Source organism: Paramisgurnus dabryanus, chromosome 13 (genome assembly GCF_030506205.2).
Source record: "Paramisgurnus dabryanus chromosome 13, PD_genome_1.1, whole genome shotgun sequence".
NCBI lineage: Eukaryota > Metazoa > Chordata > Actinopteri > Cypriniformes > Cobitidae > Paramisgurnus > Paramisgurnus dabryanus.
The window spans coordinates 20319074-20342233 of NC_133349.1; the positions used below are offsets into that span (position 1 = coordinate 20319074).

Consider the following 23160-nt stretch of genomic DNA (forward strand, 5'->3'; position numbering starts at 1 on the left):
TCATCACCTTCGTATATTCAGAGCTTTGACTTCTGAGAACAACTTGTGTCACTCGGGACATTACTTATTGTTGTCGGTGTGCACTCTCATAACAGCAGAACAGAGGGAGGAGGGAGGAAGGGTGTTAAGAAACACTGTATGCTAGGGCATCTGTCTGTCACTCTGATTTAAATGCTCATCATCTTGTAAAAAGAAACCGAGAAAATGATTAGGGGTGGAGTGGGGGTGGGATAGAAAAGGCGGGTTTCATTTTTGTCGCAGATGAGCCACTGCAAAAACTGTTAAGCCAATATGACTTTTGCACTAAAAAGAAATTACAAACAATCAACCACACGAGAAAACGATCACGAAATCACATCTTGCAATATAAAAAAACAAGGACATGGTTAATTTTATGGGTTCTCATTACAGAATGTGAGGATGAAACAAAGTGAAAGGACACACAAAAAGTCCTTCTTATAATCTTAGAGATCTTAGAGTTTGTTTAAAAATTTGTTTTTTATACACATATATAATTTGTAGATATAAATAGTGCCTACTGATGAATTTCTTTTACAAAAATATACTTTTAAGTTGAAAAAAATGTAATGAATTAGTTTGGCAGACCTTTCAGGAAAATAAGGTAAGCCAACCCCTTCAATAGTTTAAATAGCATCATATGAAGGAAACCTCATGAACACCCAGAGCTGTTACAAGTTGCTAAACATCACCTTTTTTCAATATTTTACTATGTTCTTTAACTTAATTATAAATGAATACATCCCTATCTTTTTTCAATGCGTGCATTTAATCTTTGTACGTGGAAGTACGTCTTTAATGTGTTTGCATTTAGCCTAGCCCCATTTATTCCTTAGGATCCAAACAGGGATGAATTTAGAAGCCACCAAACACTTCCACGTTTTTCCTATTTAAAGACTGTTACATGAGTAGTAACACAATGTGGTGATTTTTTTTAAGCAGATAAAAATTAGAACTATATTGTATGGCAGAAGAACACTTAGTTTGCACCACTTCGACCTCGGCATGCAGTAACATCATCACTCCTAACTACTCCCCCTCTCGCTCAGACTTCCATAAATATTACTGCGCCAGAGGTCAAAGTGCTGCAAACTAAGAGCTCTTCCTCCATAGAATATAGTTCTCATTTTTTATCCGCTTAAAAAATAATCGCCACATTTAATTTTTTACCACCATACTTACTCAACAGTCTTTAAATAGGAAAAACATGGAAGTGTTTGGTGGCTTCTAAATGAATCCCTGTTTGGATCCTAAGGAATGAATGAGGCTAGGCTAAATGCTAACACATTCACGATGCGCTGTACAAAGATTAAGTGCACGCATTGAATAAAGATAGGGATGTATTATTTCGTCTAAGTTGAGGTAAGAACATAGTAAAATAGTGAAAAACTATGGTGTTTTCCTTTATAGAGTCATAATTCCCACACTGCTTCTTGTTTCTTTGAAGTCGCCGTTATAATGGAATTTGCGATTGTATCATTTTCCCGTGAGTAAAATGGCTTCTGAAATTAATTAAGATGCACCTGAATCTGGCCATCGTTTGGGCTATGTTGCTATTTGCCAACCGCTGCAATCTTTTCCCCGCCCACCTGCCATACCATAAGACCACAAGTAAAGAAAGATTGTTTCGAGGAGTGGAGGAGATGTGTTTTTGATTTCAGATTATGAAGGCATATGAATGTTTAAAAAATAATGAAGCTCACAGATAAGTCATTTGTAAAAGATACCACAATATACCAAAACAAACTCAAAACATAAACCAAGTCAATTTCATTGCGACTTTAAATGTATTGTCAATAATAAAAATAATAAGTAAGGGAAAATGTATAGGCACCAAGTTGTTATCGCAGAAATAAGCCAAAAAGATTGATCAGGACCCGATTCCAAGCAGCAATCAGAATCAAGCATTCCAACAAGTTATGTAGTCATAAATAATAAACAATAAATAGGTGTGTGCAAACCTGTGCTTTCTAAATAGTTTTAGCCCCTTTCCTGTATGTTGTGTAACATGGATCTGGTGACAGTCGTGCTGGTAAAGCCTGAACATAATCAGAACTGCAGGGGTGAAAGACTCTTGTTGACACGAAAGTGCGGGAGAATGTGAACAATACAAACTTTTCCGAGAAACCGATAACCTTGAGTTTATTGTGCTGACAGACTTGACATAAAATAGTTCATGAGTAAAAAATCTGAATGTGGAGAAGTCGAGGTCGATAGCATGAAATAATGGTGTGGATGAATAAAACTCAAGTGAAGAAAACTAGCAGAAGATGAATATAGTTTATTGGTCAGTACAATATATTGCATATGTGTGTTTGTGTGTGGAGGCGACACAGCACTTAGAAATAAGCAACTGGATGGAATGATTTAAAAAAAAAAAAAGTAAGTTACAGAGACATAAAGCTTTCCAAAATTTTGTTTTCATTTTTCCATTGTTGAGCTATACGAACACCCTCTCTGTTGTGATGGTTTCTGCTACACCCTTTAGTGCACAGGGAAACAGAGACAGAAGTAGATAAAGAGAAAGGGAAGAATCGGACTAGAGTGTGAGAGAAAGGAAATGGAAAAAAGTACAAAATTGTGTGTAAACACAAGAGTAGATTGTAGTTATTGTCCATATGGTGAAAGGAAATTGCCCATCCCAATAACTGCTCTGTTTTCTTTCCTGGGGGTAGGGTGGTGGGTCTCAGAAAAAGGTGACAGCATTGGATATTTCCAAAACACACACGTACACACACACACACAATCACACGGAGCACAGCAGCAGCATTATGGAGGTGAGATGCTTATCTGAGCTACGTCTGTTTCCTGTGACCAGAAATGACTGCTGACACATTACAGCTTAACTAGCACAAATAACAACAAGAAGCACAATTATGAGAACATCCATAACAAGTCAACGCACAATAACTGCAGTTTCCTCTCAAAGGACATGCTGGTTATCAGGACAATTGATTAGGTTAAAGCTCATAAATGTCATCCCTCAACTTATCCATTACATAAATGTCAACTCATACATTTGATAAGTTGGTAAAATGAAACCATATGCATCTTTTAGCTTTATGGATAAATGAGTCCTTATGACAGCCAAAAGAGGATCAGTGCTGCATTGTATTTTTGTCAGTATCATAATTTTTTGTTTATTGAAATTGTATGTCCAGCTTTCCCCAGTCCCCTGTTATCTGGCAATCGGATGCACTGATCTAGAATAGGAGATATGCTACACTGCTCATGGGTGACACCACATTTACTGAAGAACTGTTCATCAGTGAGGCAAGGAAATGGGAGGGGGGTCCTTTTATGGTTCAGGTGCTCAGCTTTAAAACAGGATGTGTGTGCTTGAGCAGATGGATTACATTCAAATCATACAGGAAACAAACAAACACATTTACACACTTTCTCACACTGGCAGCAAGCATCCTTGTTCAATCTCATTAGATTGTGGTCATAGCCCCACACATTTTGTTCCTGGTGATTTTTTTTTGTGAACATGAAAAGTTAGAAGGAAGTGGTTCCTAATTAAGTTCTGCTTTTAAATCGGACTCATCTAATCAGATTTCAGCGTTCATAATATATATTATAAATATTTTAATATGTTAAGCAAAGATACATTGGTTTATTTGACTTTTAATTTTTTTGTTTATTTTTCCTTACTAATAAACATTTTTTACCGACAGACATGTGATTATAATGCACACAATAAGTAATATTTTATTTTGATACAAATTATCTGAGTAGCCTGAAGATCCCTGTTACTCATTTTATATCGTGGGGTAAATTTCTAAAAGTTATTATTCATAGCAAGAATTACCTCTTCGTGGGGGTGGATAAATACTTAAATGAAAGAGAAAATGGCCAATTACATCGAAAAACACTTGTTGCTGACGTTAACGGACGCGATGACGCTGAATCGCAGCTCGTTGGACGCGGATGTGACGTAATTACGGACAGTGGCTACGGCGGTCTCCATAACGACGCCTCGTGCTGCAGTGACGCCAGCCCCGGCTCGTGGTGAGGGGGCGTGACTCAGCCAATGCTCGAGCCCCCCCTTCCCTCCTTCACCCGTCCGTGTGGGCGGCCCCGTGCGGCAGCAGTGAGCGAAACACGACACCCGGGAGAGAGAGAGAAATGGGGGAGGAGACAACGAGTAGTTTCAGACTAGGGAGAGTGGGGAATGAAAAAAAGTCGGTGTGAAAGAGAGAATGGGAAACTGACTGATATACTGCGAATGGCGAACCTCGGGAGACCAGATGACAAACTAACACAAGGATAAAATGTTGCGAAAATGATCCGCTTGCCGTAAGAGAGCGCATATGTAACGCGGAGTGTGCCGCTTTTCCGCCGTGTTTGGGATTGTACCGATCGTTCCCGGGACAGACAGGAAAGCGGTGTTACGGAACTCAGTTGCACCCCGTCCCGTAAGGCTCGTGGAAGTACCGAACCACTCAAAACTCAGAGCTGTCGGGGGGTCTGGAGTGATCGCGTAAAGAGGGCAGCCGATCCACTTGGTGTTCGTGCGGCAGGGAGCAACAGGAGCGCTGAACATTTGACAAAAGTTTGGCCTTTTGGAGACGGGGGTGAGGGAGAGGCCGAGTCTCGCCACTGTTGAACTGACAACTTAACCCAGCTTGCTGAGATAACTTTCAACATGAAAACCCCGGGGGACTCGGGTAAGTTAACTTACCCATTCATTATCACGAGCTACCGCAACTTCTTTGGCTTGTTGAGCCAGGGATTTCACTTTGGTAATCTTCATTGTAGTGAGCAATGTCAAAAATGTGCTTGAGAATGTGGTGTATTAATCCCTTGACAACTGACTTCTGCTGTAAAAGAGTTGACAGAGTGGCGGACAGTTAATGATCAGGTGTTTCCCAGGAATTATTACTTTGACACACCAGCTGATTTACTACTATAGTACTTTTCTAAAGTTTATGTGTATTTTTGTGATTACATGGTCGTGTTAATTTTCAACGTTGATTTTATTGTCTTTAATCGCACTTTGCATATCATAACGGCTAATGCGGTAAATCACCCATTAAGATTACTTTGAATAATAGGAAGTAGGCTACTGTCCACCTCAGCTTTTCCTTTCTGGTAACTCTCATGCCAACACGTTTTTATGCAGTTTTCCTTTAAAAGTCACATTCAAACATGACTGCTTCATTTCAGTTCTCGGAACACACTAAACCTGTTGAATGGCTGCAACTTTCAAAACAATGTTTGTGCTTGCCATTTGCGGGAGTAGGCTAGATTAAATGATCCGATCTGGATCCACACACATTTTTAACATCTCCCCCTACAATGTTTTCGCCGCGCCAGTTTGTGTGCAGATCAAGCGCGAGCTTTGAACTCGATAGCATGGCACATTTCAAAATGGAAGCCCGCTGTCTAATCAGCGCATTTATTTGACCCTTTAATTACTTGGTTCACAAATAAAGCACTTTACAATCATATCGGTGTTTCAGTTTTTAGCCTGTTAGTAAATTAGTTTAATGAAGATAACGTGCGATCAAGCATAATATTGCAAAATTGCGTGCTCATTTCCCGTCAAACAGCGCGTGAGCATATCACTTAACTTACTTTTGTTATAATTGTTTCAGTTGCCCGTTAATTTTAATTAACTTTCATAACTGTTTAATCAGCTTACTTGCCCCGAGTATTCATTTTGTAACATGTATCCACTTGTCCAGTTTCTGCTGTCCCGCCAACTAGAGGAAGTTTCAGTAGCTGTGTTGTTCAGGAGGCCCATTGTAGTATGTTTGGGAATCCATGTTGGTATCTCTCTCTCTCTCTCTTTTCCCAGTCACAGTTATTTTCTCTCACATCACGATTTTCTCTGCGTTTCTACTCTGCCACCCACTGTGTGAGAAGTTCATCGGCTTTAACTACTACATTGCATTCATTCTGCTTGCGCACGACGTCATTAAACCCAAAAAGGGTCCCATTATTAACAACAGAGTTTGCAAGCGCGTGATGAGTTTTGCCTCGCAGTGTAAACAGAGGAAGCGTGTCCCGATATGAGCACACCATGGTGACTTAAAAACTGCCCCTCACAAGGCTTGTTGTGTTTATTTAAATTGTCTGGTGTGTTCTTTTTCACATTTAAACAGTACGCAATTAATTATTTTAGAGATTTTGAGTTTGAGTAACAGCCTTGGGCAAAATGCAAATTATTAAGTATAGTTCACAGACTGTTACATACAAGCCTGCAGAGAGTCTTTAAATTGAAATTAGTTAAATTTTTCTGTGTACAACATTCATTAAAAAGCACAAACATCAATGGAAAACCCTTTAGATGAAATTATCCTATTTATGTGCATATTAAACCTAAAATGTATTGCTGACCTTTTGACCTGCTCGAGAAATGTTTATATTCTTCAAATGCTTTGCATTTTTTCAAATTTCTCAAAACAAATTAGTCATATCATGCACTTCAATAGATGTGAAATGGAAATGCTATTTTAATGTACAGCATTAGGAATGAAATGCAGAGAGAAAGGATGAAATTTTGCACGCGTCACGTGCCAATAACTACTACAAGCTCCTTGTGGTTTGATCCGTCTACGGCAGTGCGGGCCACATTCTGACCTCGATAGTTACGATGTGAGCTCAGCTGCTGAGTATGCAGACGAGCGAGCGAGCAAGTGTTTGAGGTAGAGAATGATACAGTACTGAGTATAGGATGTGGTTTGAGAGTGCTTAATTCTTTATCGCATTTTAGTATCTCTCTAGTCTGTATTCCTACCTGCAAACAGCCACAGCCGTGTTAATACATAGCATGTGCGTGTACACCTAGTGAGAGAGTATTTTCTGTGAAAGCTGTGGTTTGTTATGAGAACGGGAGGCGAGAGCAGTGTTGGTATAATGTGCATCTTGATAAAGTCATGTGTATGTCTGTCATTCCCCATAACACTTGACACTATCGACTTCATCAAAATCTCTCGCCACATGAATCGCATTAGATAAGAGATTTTATCAGTTCCTCTACAACTGCCACTTTACATGAATTCAGAGAGCGATTTGTAACTCTTGTGTCTACACAGACATAGGCCTCAACTGACCCTGGCTGATCTCGTTTCCTCTGTAATACCTGAAAGTGTCTGTGGTTTAACTTTAACTGTGGTTTATCCAGCAGGTCTTAGGCTGTATCCTGAATGGTTAACCCTGTAAGTTGCAAGAATGGTTCTTCTGTTTTTCACTAAATGGCCTGTCTGAAATTTCATGGTTTTCGTGTACAGTGTTTAATAACGGGTGCAGAGAAAGAAAGTGAGGTGGGAAGATGTATTGGGGTAATAGTTTTCTTATTCATTTTTGCTTCTTTTTTTTACTCGTAACAAGTCACTGGATTGGTGGACAAAAACAGGAGCTGCTTTACTTTAAGGGCAGCTGGCAACATTGTCGCAACAATTACTTGCGTGTCAGAAAAGGGGAAAAACTCACAATTTGGTTTAAACCCCTGCGTGCATAACAATCTCTCTAGTGCAAGGAAAGGTCAGTGCAGGGAATTACAAGTTCAGGTGCAAGGGAAAGTGCGAGCGCATTGCAGGCAAACTTGCACGAGGAAAAGTCTGAGCCGTGCATTACAAGCTCACATGCAAGGAAAAGTCTCGGACGCAAGTGCATTGCAATAGTCCAAAGCTGGCTCTTACAAGCTCTATCTTAGCAATGTGCATTGTTATCACAAGGGCAGGATATATCATGCAGGCTATCGGCGATATGCCTGACCACCCCATTAGGTATATAAGAGAAAAGCTGCTTACAGATTTAAATAGAATCTTTTGGTTGAATTTCTTGTCATGATCAGACCCCCATTAAAGGGATAGTTCATCCCCCCCAAAAATTCTGTCATCATTTACTCGCCTTCAAATCTAAATTTCTTTGTTTTTCTGAATACGGAGATATTTTTAAAAGGGGTTTGTTACCAAAAAGATCTGGGGCACCATTGACTTCTATAATAGGGGGGGAAATACAATGGAAGTCAATGGTGCCCCAGATCTGCTTATTGTTTTTTCACACAAGTGTGTGTCAGCCGTTTACACTTTATGCGTTTACACACAAGAACTGAAATCACATTTTCTTTTGTTGCATGCATATAATAACGGTGTGTTTGCGTTCGTGTTGTTGCCTCGCTCACTGTAAGCCGGTTGCCATGTAGTTGCAATAGATTGTTAATTTGGAATAATTAGCAGCCTTTTATCGCCTGTTCACATTGTCACAGAGGAGACCATGTGCTCTGTTTTAGTTGTTGTGTTATGCAGCCGCCTGAGTTGTTCAGGTCTCTCTGGAACCAGTTCAACATCAACAGGCACCTCTCTGTGTTTACATGCTTATGTATCCTGTTCAACTGTGTGTGTGTGTGTGTTTTGTATTTTCACTGCTCCCTGCTTTCCCATCAGGCTTCTTAAACAAGTGCTTCGTCATGCTACAAATGTCACACGTGGAGGCTGGTTGTGTAAGTGCGTCTGAGACGATATTGCAGGTGTTGTAGATATTAAAAGGTTTAAACTTTTCTCCCGCTCGCCCTTGGGAGAAATTGTCCCTTGATTTGGCCGCATTGGGAATACATGTTCGCTGTAAGTGTGGGGATAGTATATTTCTAGGGATGAATGAGGTCCTCTGGGGTTGAACAGTATTTTGTTTGTTGTTACCCTGTGAAAACAATAAGAGTGTGTCTGGTCCGGCAGGGCAACACAGTGGTTTGTGTGTGTTTGCCATATCAGTGAATTATGGGGGCCAGCGTAGAATACGAACGAAAGTGTCCATGTGTTGGAGTCATTTATGGACTGACAGAAGCACAGAGACCCCTGTGTATGAAGGGGGGAGGGTGAACATGTGTATGCATGACCCTGACCCAATGACCTTCCATAGCTGCACCCCTAACCCTGCATTCCAGCACACGCCCCTGCCCCCGCCAGTCACATGCCAGGCAGCCAATGGCGTGAGGGCCCGATGCCATCTTCTCCATTTCGTGCATATATTGATACTCTAGAGAGCGTATAAAGTACGTCAGCCCAGTTTCATTTCCTTATCGAATTTCCTAAATTCTTTTATGTAATTTCCCATTTCTTTAAATCAGAAATACTAGAATTTAAACCTATGGTTTGATGTAGTAACTAAGGTCAGATGTGTTCACTAGTCTGTTCACTTGTCCTTTCAAGCATTAAGAGAAACATGTCTAACCTAGTTTTCTAACTTTTCTTTTTCTACTCACAGACAGCTACAGTTGGTTATGAAGGGTGGATTTTGAAAGAGTAGTTTAACCATGGGTGCATTGTGTGGTTGGACATTTGCATGTCTTTTGCAATAGAATGCATCACATATCCTAAAATCTAACAGTGAAGTATTTATTAATATTTTTAAAGCATGTTCTCACAGTGGTCGTTGTTTATTTTTGTGTATGTTATATTTCCCTGAATGAATTTTTGGTTTGCACTTAGGGGCTGCCACATAGATCACAACGCATGCAGTATTCTAGCCTAGACTTTAATACTTTTATAATTTAAAAAAGAAAAGTGCACATTACATGTTTTTACACATTTATATATGTTTACATTTTACAAATCTAAAATATAGGAAGCATGACTTTCACAGATTAGGGACTTTCTCTGTATTCGAAAATTTATTTAGTTAACACTTGAATACAAAGATGAGATCAAGTGCTACCTATATATATATTATACATTTTAGCAAATTTTAGTTCATATTTATGTTATCTCAAAATAGCACAGATAAGTACACTTGGATGTTCTTAAGATTATCTTAAGAAGTACTAAAGAAGAATATTTAGTATATAAAGTACAAAAATTAGTGCTTGAAAATACAGCACTTTAAGTGGAAGTGTACTACTTTTTCACTTGGCATAATAGAATGATATTTAAAGTTTTCTAGTTTTTTTTAATGGTTTACCCAGAACTGCTTACCCATGATTTGTACTTGAACTCAACATTTTTATATTGTCTGTCTCACTGTGAGTTCAAAATACTTGAGATTTGAGAACTTTTATGTATCTTGGTATGTAATTTTACAAACCAATAAAAAATGTAATAGTTATTGCATTTCTGTGTGACTAATACCACACCGTATACTTTACAAAAGTGTTTTTTAAAGTAAACTCATTAAATATGAAGAAAGCATGTTATGTCACAACACACAAGATGTAACCAGGAAAACTAAATAATACACTAAAAACAGAGTGACTAGACTGGTTTAACTGACTGGGAGTGCTGGGAGGGTTAAAGGGTTTAATGTCACTTTTTTTGGTATATATATATATCTTGGCTAAACATCCACAGACTGTCACTACTTTTTTTGAGAAAAAAATTCTTCACAAACAATAGTTTTAATGGAGCAGAAGTTATAAACAATCATAATCAAGTAAATAAACAATCATTCCCAAACTAAAGATTACGTTTTTGTTAATGTCTGTGAATGTGTGTTTTTTTATGAGACACTAAAGGTTAAGCATTTGTTTTACTGATTTTTAAGCCTCTGCGACCGCTGTATACCCTAGCTCTCCATTGTGCTTTCAGAGAAACCTCCATTAGCCTGTTATTAGACCAACTCATAATTGCACCGCACATAGGAGAGTTCAGACATCTGTTTTCACTCATTTAGGACAATGCAATAGAGTTGCACACACTACATATAGCCCTACGGACTACTTATAGAGAGTAAAGTTTATTGATTTTGAATAATGGACAAAGTGTTGATATTGGACGGACGAGCCATTGACAACCGATAATAGGGCAATCTTCTCATGGTTCAGCAAACACTCCCTCTTTTATCGCTGACACACTCTCTCACACTAGTTTGTTTTGCAGAAAAAAAACGTGGACCTCCCACATTCCAGCTCAAAGCTTAAATCACTGCAGCATGTGTGGCATTACTCATTCCAGGAATTGCATTCGGCCAAACACACATAAGCGCTCGCTCATTTACTCAAACACAACTCTCACACGTCGGATCACATTCTTGGTAACTCTCGCTGTTTGCAGCATTCCTGTAGACGGATGCACAAGTCTGTTCCAATAACAGATGCCGTACACGCACAAACACAACCATTTAGTGGTCCTTTAATGACCTTTTTGGTCATTGAGCATGTTTTCAAATCTATTGAGATTAAAGCCTTTGACTTTAGCCGTGTTTGTGGGCTGTGTTTGCCTCTGTCACACTGTATTTAGTCTTTCCGCCGTTATCCGGCTGCTCATTAGCTCTCAGCTGCCGCTCGCCTCTGTTCGCCGGGTTCAGACTGTCATCGGGACTTACAGCGTGTTTGAACCTAATGAAATTCAGGCCGCCGTGAAAGAATGCTTGTATTGCATGTCTCTCCGCATGTGTGCACATGGGTGTTTAGAGCGAGAAATGTAATACAGGTAGTTTACAGTTCCTGCATTGTCATGAGCATTACTCATTGTAACACCTGTGAGATAATGATGCGAGTGTGCACGCACAAATACACACGCAAGCCTAACAAAGCGGAAACTAACAAAAAAATGGTTGCTAGTTGTAGAGCATAGCGTTGGCAGTTCAAAGGTCATGGGTTAATTCCCAGGAAACACACATTTATTTACACTGATAAATAAATGTTTAACTTGAATGCACTTTGGATAAACGCGACTTGGGTCTGCCAATACATACATTTAAATGTACAGGACAGGTCAACAGGTTCATGTGAGGCTTCGGTTTGAAGGATTATTAATATGAAAAATATTTTTAGCCTGGTTTGAAAACAATAGAGGTCTATAAGAGTCACTATTATATTGAGAAATGTGTGTGTGTTATATGTGCATGCCTGTGAGATTGTGATAATGTTAATGATACAATAAAAGTCACCACACACACACTTCTGTTCACTTACTGTATTTCATGACACAAATACAAAAAAACTGTGTGAGAGAGAGTGTGTGTTCGTGTGGTCAACTGCCGGGAATTCAAATGCTGTCTGGCGCCACTTTAACACCCGTCCCCCCTCCACCGTACCCCGTCCCCTTTCCTTCTCTTCTTAGGAATGCAAGATCATGTTCGCTCCCTTTCTCTCTCTCTCTCTCTGTTCGCATTTGTTTAAACCTGTTTAGGAGTTTGATCTGAACTTTGGACCACTTTGTCACCGGCTTTTACCGCACTCACTTTGTAATTCATCGGTTAGGCACACCCTGACTTTCTGTTTTGTCAAGGGATGGTCTGTGTATGTGTTTGATATGAACAGGAGTGTATATGTGTGCGCACCTGTGCACTAAGTTTTACGTCCAGGATGAAGAACAGGTGGAAAGTATTTTCAAGATTGCGAGGAGAGAGCGGCCGATCCGCTCGTGGTTGTGTAGATGCTGTGCTTGAGTCGCGATATTCTCTTACACGTGCTGTGTGTTAACATCGCTGACTGGATTTCAGGCCTTACACCTTCTGTATGAGGAGATTATAAATGATGCTGTCATTTGGATACAAGACACCATTCAGTTTAAATTCAGAACATTGCAAAGTTTCAGCACTGTTTTAAAGAGCAGTTTGTCTTTCATCAAATCGCACAACTTGCACTTTCACAGCCAGACGAGATGATGTTAACTCTGCACATGTGCAATGTGTGCGTTGGCACAGATTTGGCTATACCTACGAGGGCCAAGTTTTAAAAAGGTCCTCATAAATGGAGTACAGCACACCAAACACTGACCTGTGTGGCCATTTTCAGTAGTCTAAAATGCTCATACATTGGTCATTTAATGTTTTATTGTAAACATAATGGTGTGGTCTCCTGGACAGGGCATATCCAGACTTTGAGCTGCCTTTATTTAAGAACATCTGACAGACATATCTTTACACAGTGGTTTTCAAACTGGGGGCCGGGGCCCCCAGGGGGGCCACGAGATGGTGCCAGGGGGGCCCCAGTTTTATGACATTTTATGAAATACATTAATTTATCATGAATTCTGTGTAATTAAACCTAAAAAATAATTAAATTTTTGTATAATGTTGAGTTTTAGAACAGTTTTTTGTCACAAATTTTCTTTGGGGGGCTGCAAAGGAATGCACCGTACACAAGGGGGGCCACACGCTGAAAAAGTTTGGGAACCACTGTCTTAACATATTTCAGTGCAATTGTTTTGTCATTAGGGCCACATCAGTATTGTTTTTTGTAAGGTATGTTTGTAAAACTACTTAAATGTCCTTATATAACTAAGACATAGTCCTGGATTCATCTAAAACCTGTCCTGAAACTGCCCCTATATGTCCACGGCCTGTTCGAGGTTAGATTCAGGTTTAAAAGATATCATTAGCGTGATATGAAAATAAAATCTCTGTAGGTGTTCTCTGGTATCTGTGGGATTTATTTAATAAAATGAATCAAATTTAAAGAGCACCTATTTCATTGCTAAAAACAACGTTATTTTGTGTATTTGGTATAATACAATCCGTGTGTCTCAATCAGCTCCCTTGTTCAGTAGTCAGGGCACTGATCAGGGAGTCGGCCATTTTAAGGGCTGTCTCAATCGCAAAATCCGTTCAGTGCACTGGAACGTTCGTTCCCTAAAAATTCCCACAATGCAACGCAAAAACCAGTGAGCATCGATGTTCCCTATGTTCCCTAACCGGAAATCACGTGACCTTTTCTGACGCTCGCCACCCGAACATCACGTGATCCAACTCAATAAACTTTATGAAATGTAACAGAACTTTTATAAAGACAAACGTTTATTTAAGTTATAAATATAAACACACATTGCTACACAGTAAGGGACCACACTCTACTCAATTTTTAACATAATAATATTTATTTAAAATTGTAAATATATTTATTACATTTAAAATGTAATTATATGCCTCCAATTTTATGCACAGATATGTAAGAGAATAATGACAGCATTTTCCACAATGTACTGTTTTTTAAAATTAAGTCAGAGAGATGTTGGTTTTGCCGGTTGTTGATGAGTAACAGCTGTGAATAATCACAACGCGCTTAAGCAGCCACGTGACAGAAAAATAAGTGAACATTGTCCCAATGTGAAGTGAGCTAGGGTCCTTACCAGTGCCCGAACCTGTGTACACGATATACTGATTCACGACCTCGGGAGCTAGGGAACGAATTGAGACACACGGAATGTGTTTGCGTGGTTTATGGTTAAAAAAACACATAATTTTCCACATACATAAAATTTTTGTAGCTCCAGATTTGAAAAGCTCAGTGTCCCTGATTGGCCAGCTAATCTGTACACTGTGATTGGTCTGAATACCTCTGACCTCAGCCGGAAATTTGACACTCCTTACCATGTTTGAAAGATTTGGTCACAATGCAATGCTAACAGAAGTTAGCTTACAGACTGTGAGTCCGAAGCCGGAGGAATTATGATAATGTCGGTCTTGTCTACGTCACCAATCCTAGGAAGTAAACTGTGGCCTACAATCCGTGTATTTGTTGTAGCCTAAGAAAAGAGATTTACGTTGAAGACAATAATTCGCGTCATTGTTTACTTTGGGGTATGTACATTTTGCATTTCGCTAAAATGTACTAATACACCACTTACACACCAAAGGAAATGTAAAATCGTGAATCAGACCATACGTGCTCTTTAAAATAGAAAACCCTGCCATGACGTGGATACATTACATTTATGCATTTGTCAGATGCTTTTATACGAAACGACTTTAAGTATATTCAAGCTATACATTCGTCTTTCCAGTATTTGGGTACCATGTGACTCGAACCCAAAACCTTATGCCCTGCTAACATATAATAGACATATACATAATCTGTACATTAAATAACATACTAAATATATGTTAAAATAAAACAAAAAATATAACTTACACAACAATAACAATTGAAGTCAGAAAGTTGTCTTCAAGATAGAAAAGGAAACATGAGAGCAAGTGTGTGATGTATTGATTCAGATGAGTTTTGTGTTTCATAGTGAGCTACAAAAGAAAAGTGTGTGTGTGTGTGTGTGTGTGTGTGTGTGTGTGTGTGTGCACGCGTGTGCCTCCCTGTGTAGAAAAACCTTTTAAACCATCGATTTTACCTCCATCTTGCCACTCTTCTTACATACGCACACACATAACCTCTCTGTCACTAATCCATGCTGGAATACCCCAGTGGCATCTCATCTTCCCTCACTCTCTCTCTTTCTCTTCGTCTTTTCCCTCCGACCTTCTCCTGTTTTTAGGCCGGGTGTTGGTTGCACCCGCCTGTGCTTGTGTGCATGTGCCTGTGCTTGCTGATGTATGTGCCGTTTCATCATCTCTGTACATTAACGCATAGAAATCTCTCACTTGCCACAAGTTTGTTTTCCATCTCACTGGCGTGACCTCTCCGAGTACGCCAACAAACAAACATTCAAGCTCCTAATGCTCGTTCTCCTCTTTCAACATATGGATATGTAATGTCTGCGCTGTTGAATAATACATATCTGATCGAACTGAGAGGTGCTGTATTTAGGAGACCCATCAATTGTTAATGTTTGGCTGTCACAATTGAGTAAAATGCAAAACATCCATTCCTCATTGCTCTTATTTCTGTGGCTCTGGGCGATGTTAATATTCTGGGCCGAAGATGACATCAGCTTTAAGCTTCTTATGTGTGTGATCTCTGGCCAAAGTGCTTGCCTCATAATTGTTTTAACTGTGCCATATTTAGCCTCAGACATAGTTCGGCTGATTATGCAATGCTTATGTGCATGTGGGCCAGATATTAAGAGACACACTTTATTATTACTCTCTCTCTCTTTCTCACACACACACATATTCAAAGGCAGCTCACACATCATAACAGCATGTGATTGTTGTTTTAGGGGATTAGGGTTCATAACAGTGGCAGAGTCACAGTGCAGCTTCAGCTTTCTGTCTCGCACAGGAGCGCCTGCCCTGCCTCACACACTGTCTCAGCTTTTACAAGTTCAAAGGTGACATGTGTCGTTTTTCAATACTTCTCTATTTCAGTGCAATAGGCAATGACAACTCTAGGTGCTTTTTGCCCCAAAAAATTTAAACACTCCTAAAATCGGAGAAATATGAATAGGAACAAAAAAAGAACTGTGGATTGTAAATGGTATAAGTAAAACAGTCTAGATTTGGTTAAATTTGATGAAAAATGTTGACTTGCAGACTTTGCAAATCTGAGCTTAATTGTGACATTTTTTCAGATCTTATGGAGACATTTGTGAGATTTCTAGGTCTTTCTTTGGAGAAATATTTGAAACGTGAAGGACTCTCCATTAGCTCTCCATTTAAACTCATTGATGTCTTAGAGAAATGATTTAAATAGTAAAAAAATCTCATCTGTGATTTTTCTTATAGGGTTGAGTCGAAACTGTTCGTTCATCCAATTAATAGATATAGGGTAGTTGGAATGAATGGGAAACCTGATTGGAAACATTTATTATTACTGCTTTATTAATGTTTTGTGCTGATAGTGGAACAAAAATACACACTTCACCTGCAAAGATGTCACAAGTTTCATAAACCTTTAGCATTGCAGATAAAGCCAGATAAATAGATAAATGATTAATCCCTTTATGGATACCTTGTGGGAAATAATAAAAGAAGAAAATTTCCCAGTAGAGGGAATTGAACCCGCACGACAGATGGAGATACAGGCCACTACTACAATAATATACAAAATCAGCTGCCACAATTTATACACAGACTACCTAAAGCCTAGTTTATACTTGGCACGTCTGCATGAGCACGTTGGTACGCATGGCAAAAATGACGTCAATGCGGAGTGGGCGGTCGTGCGCGTTGGGTGTGTGAGACCTCATTTTGCGCTGAAGTGTGCGCGGCAATTTTTGTAACTGCGGGAGCGACTACACATCTGAAAATGACCGACCTTTAGGCGATTCTGGCCGAGCAGACAAGCTGTGACGTATCTCTTTGATCAATCCATGCAAAACAATGCATATAATATTTATCTTAAACTCTTAAAGTAAACATTTTCATTAAAAACATAAATTCAAATTCTCAGAGTTAGTGGCTTATATTTGTGTTGAATGTGTTACACTGAATCAGAAATAAAATACAAACTTCAAGATTTCTATATTGTTGTTTAGTAAAAACGTTAATGATAATGTTTAATAAAGACATATATTTAAAAGATTGTTGTTTAATTCATGTTCACGTCAACTATAAACAGCTCGTCCGTGTGTTGAGACACGCATGCGCTGAGCAGAGGCTCGCGGTGCGGAGTATAAACAAAGCTTGAGGGTGTTGATGGCGACTGGGCAGCCATGTTTGGCTGGTATGACTGAAGTGAGAGTTTGTAGGTTTACCTTGGCCAGCTTCTCAGGGACTGTATGTTTTCTCTGTGTTACCTCAGGTGGTCATTTTACCACTTTATATGTGTAACAGTTCATTAAAGAAATGTATGTGGATTTTCTGTGAAGTTTACGGTGTGTGTGTTTGAATGACTAAGCGAGATGTGTGTTCTTCAAACCATGAACATCAAGTGTCTTTACCACTGGTAATGTAACTTTATTCCTGCTGAGTCTGTGTGTGTCAAGCTGTGAAGACAGATATGTTTTTGGTCGGATTCCCTTGGGTGGGGTTCTGACTTGTCATTTTCCATTTTGTATTGTGCTTGTGTGTTACTGCCAGTGATTGTAGATGTTTCGTTTTTTATCTGTTCCCTGTGTTTGTGGTTTATGTGTTGTGTTTATCCAGTTACATAATCACCAGCAGCATTGGAGAGTTAAAACAACTCTCTTGGCGTACCCCACAGTTTGGTTTGGGGCGGGGTCAGATTACTTTTGGGGGCTTTTCCACTGGGTGCAGTACGTAGTACCCCATACTTTTTTAGTACCACCTCGGTTGGGGTTCCAAGCAACCCGAGCTGATACCAAAAATTGACGCGAAAACACTGTAGATCACTGAGAGAATCGTCACTACCTGCGTCATCGCTATAATGTAAAAGATTAGAATTACCTTCATGCTAGCTTGCGCTGTCTCGAGTAAACCTGTTGTCATCTGTGCTTTGCTGTAAGTTTCCAAACTCCCTTTTAGCGATGAAAAACATCCACAAGTTGAGAATCAGGAACACCATAACAGTTTTTTTTCAGACTTGCAGTTTGTGGCGGCACATTCTCACACAAAGCCGTAGTTCACTGAAAATCGGGGCAGTTTCGCATTATTTATGGCGGACGTATCGCATGCGTTATGTATGCGATATGGCCCAGCTTCTCTGTGAACTACAGCTTTGTGTAGTAAATGCTGCTCCATCTGAAAGCAGGTGATGGCGATTTAATACTAATCATAGAAACCGGCTTTACTGACGAGATGCGCATGACTTGCGCATGCGATTTATCATTCAGCTCTACTTGGCATATTTTTTCCATGTCCTTGCAGTTTTTAAAGTATACTCAACCGCAGCTGCGAACGGATGTCAGTGTTCTACCCATACGCAGTACAAATTATTTCTTATTCAAATTATTACTCTAACAGGCTGTCAGGGCAGCACTAATTTGCCACATTTACATTACATTAAAAAATTCAGGATAGATGAAGAAAAGTAGCGGATCCACTATTGCAAACAAAGTTTAAAACAAACAAGAAGAAGCTTACACATAGCTTTCTGTTCTTGGGAGAAGTAATGGTGTGTGCAAATGGTGTCCTTTGCTTTTGTGTATGTTGTTTGTAGTGGAGTCTCAATTTTTTATGTTTTTCCCATGAATGAAGAACTGGATTCACACCATTTGGATAATTTGTAAAAATGTTGATCTGCACTATAATTAGTCATGTACCCACATACTTTGGGGTAAATTGATAAAAAATGTCTTATTTAAAAGAAAACGTGGTCCTCCACAACTTATTTAAAACTATTTTTTATTTGATGATGCAGTTTTAGAGTTTAACAGGGTTAAAAAAGGAAAACTTGGATAATGTTGAAAAAATAACTTGGAAACCGTGTAACCTTGGTTTTATATTTTGAGTAATACAAAATGTGTAAAGAGCACCTATTTCATTGCTAAAAAACAACGTTATTTTGTGGATTGTGTTCGCGGGATTATAGTTAAATTATTATCCACATTCCGTACATTTTTGTAGCTCCATATTTCACTCTCTTCCTGGAACACACGGATTTGAAAAGCTCTGTGTCCATGATTGGCCAGCTAATAGGTTCTTTGTGATTTGTCTGAATACCTCTGATGTCAGCCGGAATAGTGACGCTCCTTACCATGTTTGAAAGATTCCCTCACAATGCAATGCTGATTAGAGTTAACTTTCAGGCTGTGAGTCCGTAGCAGGAGGAATTATGATAATGTCATTCTTCTCTACATCACCAATCCCAGGAAGAAAACTGTTGCCTACAATCCGTGTGTTTGTTGTTGTCCAAGAAAAGACTCGCGTCATCGTTTACATTGGGGTATGTACCTTTGCATATCTTTAATACACACTTACACACCGAAGGAAATGTAAAATTGGTAATCGGACCATTGGTGCTCTTTAAGTTGAATCTTGTGACAGTGCTGATGTTACAGTTGGAGTTCCAGTGATCAGGAAGATTCGATTTTTTTTTAGATTCCAATACTTTATGGTTGATGGCGATATACATTGTGTTGCAAGTGAGTGAACGCAGTTACATCATCAATGACTTGCTTAATGCATCAGCCTTTACTTACTCTTGCGGGTCAGACAGGGGGACTTGGACAGGTGGAGAGACTCACAAGAGGACTGGGCAAAAGAGAAGAGAGACCGGTCACTGGGACACAAAATAGAGAGACAGCGGACAAGGACAGCGAGAAAGAGACTGGTGACTGTCTGGGACAGATAGGGTTGGGACTGGGACAGATAGAGGGTTATAGTTGACTGGGACAGAGAGAAAGAGTAAGAGAGGGACAGATGGGGGACTGGGAGAAGTAGAGAGATATATCGGGGACTGGGACAGAAAGGGATAGAGACGTGGAAAGAAGGCAGGTAACTGGCTAAAGAATGACATGATGATTGTGTCGGATGGGGAGAGAGACAGATAGCCATCAAGAGTGAAAGACAAACAACAGAATGAGAGGAAGATGGATAGCTGTGGTGAGATCTTGACCCAAAACACTCACCACTGATAATTCAATCACTCCAGTCATCAATGAGATCTATCCCTGCTGTGTGTGTTTCTTCACACACATACACATACACAGAAGAAGATAAACAATGAATATCTGGACAGATACTGAAGTTATATAGTGTGATCACACATACACACACACACAGAGAGACGCAGTGTCTGTATGTCAGGTCTCCTGTGGTGTCAGTGAGGTGACTGTTATGTAATGACCAGCAGCAGGACTTTAATCAGCTTGAGGAGATTCATTTAAGCAGCTCTCAGATACAGACTGCAGCCGTCCTGCTGCTCACCACCACGCCACCGTCACGTAGAGACACGTCTGCATGTGTGTGTATGTGTGATGGTGACAGGCGCTATCTCTGCATGTTTCTCGGTCCTGTATATGTTTACCATTGGGCAAACACACACACACGCATGCTGCGTCCTGTCCTCTGTCTCCCCGTTCCCACACATACACTAAACGCACAAATCTTAAAAGCTTTAATGTTGAGACTTCTTTTAGACACAGTGGTTTTCACACCAGGGCAATGCTATTTACTATTGCTGACCGATGAACTCACACAAACTTGCTGACATTATTAGATTGAAAGTAAAACATGACTTTGCCAATTTATGAGCCTTTCATATGGTGAGAACCACCACAGGTCATTTTTGACACTTTATTTGTGAGGGCGTTTTTAAAGAGTTGGCCCTCAGAAGTATAGCCAAACCTGTACACGGCGCACACACACACACACACATACGAACGCTCTCCCATAACTCTTTTTGTAGTTTCTTACTAACGTAAAGTATTACAACTGTGGGAGAGAAATACTTGTAAGCGCCTCTCTCTCTCAGATTGTTAGCAGATGTGTGGTGGACTTTCCCCCTATATCTAAAATTAGAGAGGTAGAAGAATAGCAGGAAGAGAAGGAGAGCAGGACTGATGGAGGTGAAGGAAGGGGGGTGAGGAATGAGGTGATAGAGATAAAGAAGAGGGAGTATTTTTGGCCGGTTACACGTCACACAGACGCAAATCAGACTCGTACACAAACAAAGATGAGAAGGGTGATAAAAGCGCTGTGCTCTGACAGGAGGGGGGCGCCGTTTGTGTGGACACTCGTGCAGAGGTGTCGTTTTTGAAAAGAGTCCGATTGTGTTTATTAATGGATTTGTTTGCTAAGAAATTTTTATTTGGTCAGCATAAAGCAGCACAACTTCATTTCTTCCTCAGACAAAAGGACATAATTTAACGACTATCCAATTGGGTAGATTCAATACAGTGGTATGGTAGTTTGTAAATGTATGACTTTAAAAGAGGGGGGTGCATGATTTTTATAAAAAAAACTTTTGGGCAGAGTACCAAAACACACTTGTAGCCAATCAGCAGTAAGAGGCGTGTCTACTAACCGACAACATTGCCTGGGTTGTGTATGTGTAGGGCTTGTCTAGCAAAAGAAGGTCCAGATTCTATTGGGGTAGGGGCGTGTTTGTTTAGGTGATTACAATTATCAACATTGGTATTCCTTTAAATATACATTTTAATAATGACCCAATAAAGCAACCAAGATTTTCATTTTCTAGGCATATAATTGCGTGAAAACGTAAAATGTGGGGAATGGTGCATTGCTGCAGATAATTTGTAAACACCGCAAGATGAGTTGAAGTGTATATGGTGGCTGTCATAATTTACTGTGGTTTTTTGTCAGATGTTTCACAGTTATTTTTAGATTGTGTGAAGTCAGTTTTCATCAAGTTAGTACAGGTGTACTAGCACATTGTTTTACATTAACTGTGGACCGGATCCAATAAAATTAACAACTTGTTTTAGCAAGTGTTAAATTGAGTGTTAAATGTTTTATAGGTGTGCTCGTAATATGTTTCTTTGTTTCTGATGCAATAAAATTAATGCATCCTGTGCATGAATACTTTTTGGGGTCCACCAAATCTTACATTGCTATAATATTGTATGTTTTCATACTATACGCACTTTTTTGTAAATTAAAAACACACGGAAAATAAACACCCATCAGCCCACCTGCTACACCTGTAAAAACTTTGTACCACCGGAGTCACAGTTGCCTGTGTGTGTTGTAGACCCTGAAAAGTCTGCTCTGTTCCCAGCAAGCTGGAAAGTGTTAAAGTTGACAAGAAAACTAACAAATACCTGTTGCTCGCTTTCATTTGCTTTCCCTCCCCTCCAGGGGCTTCGCTTATTTCTCTATTCCCTTTTCTTGATCCTACCTATTATATTTGAGATTCGGCACTCTGGTGAAAGGATTAATTGTCGTTTATGTTTTATTTCTTGTTCTCTTCATTTCTAGGGGTTTATTTTTAGGCCTGAAGTGTCTGGTTGCTAGGAGATGGTGTCCAAGAGAGAGAGGGAGGGAGAGAGGATGGAGAAAGCAAGGGAATGGAGGAGAGAGATTGTTTGCGTTGTGAAGGCTGAATTACAAACACGCTCACGCACTGAGTCAGCGCTGACGCAAACTCACACACACACTCGCTGTCTGTTGCTTGTTTTTCTTTATTATATTTATTACTCAGTGTAGCTTATTGTTCATTGTACGAACTGCGTGACTCTTTTAAAAGTTTGTGACTTCCATCCAATCTGATTCGAAATGAGGGGAAGTGACAAATGTTTGAGCACAGATGTCAAAATCTGTCCCTCTCTCTGTCACACACGTTCAGGAAACAGAGATGTTGTTGTGGTGCAGAACAGTTGCTAACTTCCTGTACCGCATTGGTGACACATTCCAGGAAACACCCAGTCACACGTACAAATACACACAAATACACAAGCATACCCGCTTGCTTTACTGTAACTCTTTAGAGCATTTAACCCTAGTGCTCCTGTAGTACAGTTTACTTCAAGACCCACCACGGCACTCATCCACACTGGTGAAAAACTTCATTAATTTAGACAGACAGGAGTGATATTATGTGTCATTCATGTGTCATCTTAGCCAGAGGGGGTACGTCACTCACCCCAGTGCTTTTTTTATTTCACCTCAGGCCTCAACATTGTGACCTCGCAAAAGGGTTCCGCAAGGGCGGGTCCTGGGCCCGCACAAACTGACACAAACACTTACCCGGTCATGTGATGTGTTGACTTAGAAGGGTTAAAC

The 23160-nt window shown here is 39.8% G+C and overlaps 1 protein-coding gene across 1 annotated transcript in view; it reads left to right on the forward strand.

Moving 5' to 3' along the window:
• Window positions 1–4129: 4129 nt before the first annotated feature.
• The window catches only part of erfl3 (Ets2 repressor factor like 3), a 47319-nt gene continuing 28288 nt past the window's right edge, over window positions 4130–23160 (forward strand). Inside the window, exon 1 of the mRNA XM_065245839.2 lies at window positions 4130–4688. Within this exon, the coding sequence (XP_065101911.1) occupies window positions 4667–4688 (22 nt within the window). The 5' untranslated portion in view covers window positions 4130–4666. The remainder of the gene's footprint in view (window positions 4689–23160) is intronic.